The sequence below is a fragment of the Nicotiana tabacum genome, chromosome 4 (assembly GCF_000715075.1).
Source record: "Nicotiana tabacum cultivar K326 chromosome 4, ASM71507v2, whole genome shotgun sequence".
NCBI lineage: Eukaryota > Viridiplantae > Streptophyta > Magnoliopsida > Solanales > Solanaceae > Nicotiana > Nicotiana tabacum.
Genome location: NC_134083.1, coordinates 32,132,450 through 32,138,077, shown reverse-complemented (window position 1 = coordinate 32,138,077; position 5,628 = coordinate 32,132,450). Strand labels below are relative to the sequence as shown.

The window sequence follows — 5,628 nt, the reverse complement described above, 5'->3', positions numbered from 1 at the left end:
AGACCGCCTGAGCAAGGCCGGTACACGCTATCAGAATTTGAGCTAGGGCCTCCTAATGGCCTGGAATCACATTAGGCACAGGTGGTGCCTGAGCTGGTGCATCAACAACTGGAACTTGGTCCTAATCTGGGACAACTGGTGGATTTGCAGGTACTGCCCCAGCTGCTGTACGGGCTGCACCTCTGCCCCTACCATGGTCTCTACCACGGCCCCGGCCTCTCGCGGCCCTGGATGCTGGTACTGGTGGCTGGCCCTCTTGACCGGTAACACGAGTCCTCACCATCTGTGAGAGAATGAAACAACAGATGTTTAGTTACTAGAATCAACAGATTCACACGACAAGAATTCAAGAATGTGGAGTTTCCTAAAGGTTCTGCAGCCTCTCGAAGATAAGTGCAGACGTCTCCGTACCGATCCTCAAGACTCTACTAAACCCGCTCATAACTCGTGAGACCTATGTAACCTAGGCTCTGATACCAATCTGTCAAGACCCAAACTAACCCCTATCGTGATGTCGCCTTTCGTGGAACTAGGCAAGCTGACTCATTTCCAAAACAAACCGATATTTTCATTTCAAAGAAAATTTCAATGTTATTTAACATAAAAAAACCTTCGTAAAGGAGTTCAAATCAAAATAGAAGTGCAGAAAGAAAAGCCCGACATCGGGGTGTCATTAGTCATGAGCATCTATTACAATTTGTCTAAAAATATCAAGACTAACTCAGTCTGGAAAATAGCTAAATACAACTAAAGGAAGATAAGAGGGAGAAGAGCAGGGCTGCGATCGCCAGGCAGCTACCTTGCTATCCCCGGGAAAATCTGCAATCAGAACAATCAACAACCACTACCGTGTCCAGCTATACTTGGATCTGCACACAGGGTGCAGGGAGTAACGTGAGTACGCCAACTCAGTAAGTAACAACAATAAATAAAGACTGAGCAGTAGTGACGAGAAATAAAGCATATAACGTTCATATCAGGAAATCTCAGTAAAATACCACATGCTTTTAAAATCAGGATTTGAATCAAAATATCTCGTTTAAACTCAGTTCCAGTAAAAATCATTTAAAGATATTTTTCAACAGTTTTCAAATAGAGGAAAAATGCAAAGGTGTGCAAAAATGATGAAATCATAAACAGCCCCTCGGGCAAAACATCACTCATATACAGTCCCTCGGGAAAACCTCACAGTCACTCGTGCCACTCGGGCATACCTCACAATCACTCTTTGCCACTCAGGCATAACTCACAATCAATCATGCCTCCCAGTCACTCAGCACTCGGCACTCGCACTCAGTAGGTACCTGCGCTGACTAGGGGTACGTACAGACTCCGGAGGGGCTCCTTCAGTCCAAGCGCTATATCAAGCCAAATCATGGCATAAATCACTCAGGCCCTCGGACTATATCAAACATGTTGCGGCGTGCAGCCCGATCCCATAAATATCCTCACAAATCAGGCCCTCAGCCTCACTCAGTCATAAACCTCTCAAGCCACTCGGGCATTTCAGTAAAAACAGGGCATTCGGCCCAAAACAAAATTTATGTGCATCAAAATAGAGTTATAAAACTGAGTTATGCAGTAAACAAGTATAACCATGATTGAGTATAGATTTTCAATCGAAAACAATGAGAGGATAGAAAGAAAAGGCCCCTAAGGGTCCAAATAGCAATGGCACAAGGCCCAAACATGGCATTTAGCCCAATTTACAGAAACTCTTTCTAAAACATATAAGCATTATATAGTTTCAACAAAATATGCAACTTTACAGTTGCTACGGGACGGACCAAGTCACAAATCCCCAACGTTGCACGCCCACACGCCCGTCACCTAGCATGTGCGTCACCTCAAAATAGTAGAATGATACGAAATCTGGGGTTTCATACCCTCAAGACTAGATTTACAATCGTTACTTACCTCAAACCAGTCAAATCACTAACCCGCAATGCTTTTGCCTCTGGACTCGGCCTCCAAATGCTCCAAATCTATTCACAATCAGTACAGTACCATCAATATACGCTAATGGAATGAATTCCACAAGAAAAGCTACAAAAATTAGACCAAAACCCAAAATTGGCTCAAACCCGGCCCTCGGGCCCAAGTCCTGAAATCCGAAAAAATTCACAAACTAGAAAGCTCATTCACTCACGAATCTAACCATACCAAATTCATCAAAATCCGACATCGTTTGGTCCTTCAAATCCTTAAATTACTCTCCAAAAATTCCAAGCCCTAACCCCTCATTTTCACTAATTACATGATTGAACAACGGGAAATCACCATATATACGAGTATTAGGGCTCAAGCAACTTACCTCACTGATAGCCCTTGAATTACCCTTCAAAAATCACTCCAAAAGCTTCAAAAACCTACTTGAAAAATGGTGGAAATGAACCAAATTCGCAAAGAGTTCTATTTATGGTTTCTGCCCAGGTCTTTCGCACCTGCGGAATATTTCACGCTTCTACGCCACTGCACCTGCGGAAAAATCCATCGCAGGTGTGGAACTCACTTAGGAGCCCAGCTTCCCAATCTGCGGCCCAAAACTCTGCGCCTGGAAAGGCGCACCTGCGCGTTTCCTCTGCTTCTGCGAAGCCTGCCCAGCATCCCCTCTTTCCACATCTGCGCCCCAGGTTTCGCACATGCGGGCTCGCAGATGCGACCTCCAACTCACACCTGCGCATCTTGCCTATCCCAGCATTGCCCGCACCTGCGAACTCTCCACGCGCACCAGCGGCCTCGCACTTGCGACTCCTCTTTCCGCAGGTGCGAAAATAGCAGAAGCAGCAGACCCAGCTGAAAATTCCAAGTTCGACAAATCCGATAACCACCCGGAATCACCCCGAGGCCCTCGGAACCTCAACCAAAAATACCAACAAGTCATATATCAACATACAAACTTAGTCGAACCTTCGAAGCGCTCAAAACAACATCCAAACACCAAATTACCCTCGGATTCAAGCCTAAGAACTTCTAGATTTCCAAATTCGGCAACCGATGCTGAAACGAACCAAACCACGCCCGAATGACCTCAAATTTTGCACACACGTCACAAATGACACTGCGAACCTATTCTAACTTCCGAAATTCCATTTCAATCCCGATATCAAAATTTTCCACTGCCGACCAAAATCGCCAAATTTCCAACTTCGCCAATTCAAGCTTAATTCTACCACGAACGTCCAAATTTCATTCTGGACGCACTCCTAAGTCCAAAATCACCTAACGGAGCTAACTGAACCATCAGAATTCAAATCCAAGATCATTTACACATAGGTCAACATCCGATTGACTTTTCCAACTTAAGTTTCTACTTAAGAGACTAAGTGTCTCAATTCACTCTGAAACCACTCCGGCCCCAAACCAACTAACATGATATAACATAATATAGCTGAATAACACAAAAATAAGTATAAATGGGGAAAACGGGGCTATAACTCTCGAAACGACCGGTCGGGTCGTTACAAAGTAAAAGTAGGATAAATGTTTTAGAACAAGAAGAGCATGACTAAATTTTTTTGTAGCTTGGAAATAAACCAAAAAGTTGAATTCACCGTTGTTAGATTATGTTCAAAGAGATACGAGTTGAAATGCATCGTGGAGATATGTGGTTGGAATGAACGTGCTACTAGAATAAAAAATTTCACTTTTCAGGGTGATAAAATTTCATAACAACCACGAATGCTCGGTTGATGCAAGAAAATCATATCAGAAGCATGCTACATCAAATTTTATAAGTGAAAAAATTTTAGAACATGTTTGGGATAAAAAGATTGAGGTTACACCAGCCTTTGTACAAAGTGAAATAAAAAAGAAATTTGGAATTGACATTGGATATCACAAAGCATGGCGTGCTATTCAAAAAGCTATTGCTTGCATAAGAGGAACACTAAAAGATAACTAGCAGATTCTTCCTTCATACCTACACATGATGGTGCATAGAAACCCAGGAACGTACACTAATATAAAGAGAGATGAGCAGAATCGGTAAGAAAAAACATAGTAACCATCGGTCTGAAGTTTGAAATGTTCCTATTTGAAAACTTCACACCTTATGATTTGTTTTTTTGTATTTCACCTGTACAGGTTTGCTTACATGTTCTTTGAACCTGCGGCATCAATAGCTGGTTGGTGTTACTGTAGACCCGTGATTGTAGTTGATGCAACATTTTTAAAGTCAAAATATCGTGGTGTTCTATTTGTTGTTGTATCAAAGGATGAAGAAAATCAAATCTTTCCTCTATCTTTTGGTGTAGCAGATTCAGAAAATAATGATGCATACATTTGGTTCTTCGGGGAAATGAGAAAAGAAATTGAAGTCTGTCGTGAAATGGTTTTCTTATCAGATAGAAACCAATCGATCGCAAATAGGATTAGACAAATTTATCCTGAAGCTTACCATGGTATCTGCCTCTATCACTTTGAGAAGAATTTAAAGCAAAGACATTCACAAAGCACGGTAATAAATCTTTTCCAAAGCGCTGCAAGGTCATACAGACATGAAGATTTTAATCAGTTAATGTCCCAAATCAAAAGTGTTGACAAGAAAACATACAATTACATAATGGAAGAGCTGCCAGAGATATGGGCTCGATCGTAGTTCCCACGGCAACATTATGATATGCTGACAACAAACATGGTAGAATCAATGAATTTGGTGTTACTAAAAGCGAGAGAGATGACTGTTTTAAGAATGCTAGATTTCATCCAAGAAACGTTGGGAGAGTGGTTTTACGAACGGAGAAAAAAAGCACATGAAACTTTTCACAAAGTATCAATATGGGCAGAAGAAGAGATGAATAAGATGATGGACTTGGCTTGCAAAATATTTGTAAGTATATATATTAACTTCAGAATTTACCAATGCATAATCACTTCAGCTTTTAATGTCTGCTACAGTGATTTACTGCTTACATATAAAAAACTTCATACTTTTTCTTTTTACAGCAATAATACACTAATATAGTTTTTTTTACTTTTTTATTCCTTCTTAGATGTTCAACCTTGATTCAATGTTGTTTCGAATAAATAATGAAGGAATAAAATTCATTGTGGACTTAAAAAAGGGAACTTGTGATTGCTTGGAATTCCAACTTGATGAATTGCCCTGTCCACACGCAATTGCTGCTATTAATAAGAGATATTTGCAGAAATCTGATTACAGCTCAAAATGGTATTCAAGGGAAACATGGTTCAAAACATATGAAGGACATGTGAATACTGTGGGAGATCAAAATTCATGGGATATACCACAAAATGTAGAATCTGAAGTCACAAAATCTCCCGATATAGAGATTCTACAAGGAAGAAGACAAAAGAAGAGGTATATTCCTGCAACTTAATCAGTATCATTGAAGTCTACCAAATGCAGTCGTTGTAAACAAATTGGGCATAACAGAACAACTTGCTTGTCTTCTCCAGCACCTCATCCATATTCCTAGAAACACGCTGAAAAATACTCAAATGTTCAATAATCCTTGGAAAGAAATTCATTCTAAAGGAAGAAAGATATGCTGAATTTAGACTTTCATTATTGAATGATATATGTGAAATGTGATTATTTTCATAGAAATAAAAAAATAAGCTCTTGGATTGAAAAATACTCGTTTATATATTGATGGAAGTACA

At 40.4% G+C, this 5,628-nt stretch overlaps 1 protein-coding gene across 1 annotated transcript; it reads left to right on the top strand.

The window, feature by feature from the left end:
• The first annotated feature begins 4,636 nt into the window (after positions 1-4,636).
• On the top strand, positions 4,637-5,342 carry LOC107778587 (uncharacterized). The gene is made up of 2 exons (XM_016598876.1): positions 4,637-4,831; positions 4,995-5,342. The coding sequence occupies exons 1-2, from the start codon at positions 4,637-4,639 to the stop codon at positions 5,340-5,342; spliced, it is 543 nt and encodes a 180-aa protein (XP_016454362.1).
• Positions 5,343-5,628: the final 286 nt, after the last annotated feature.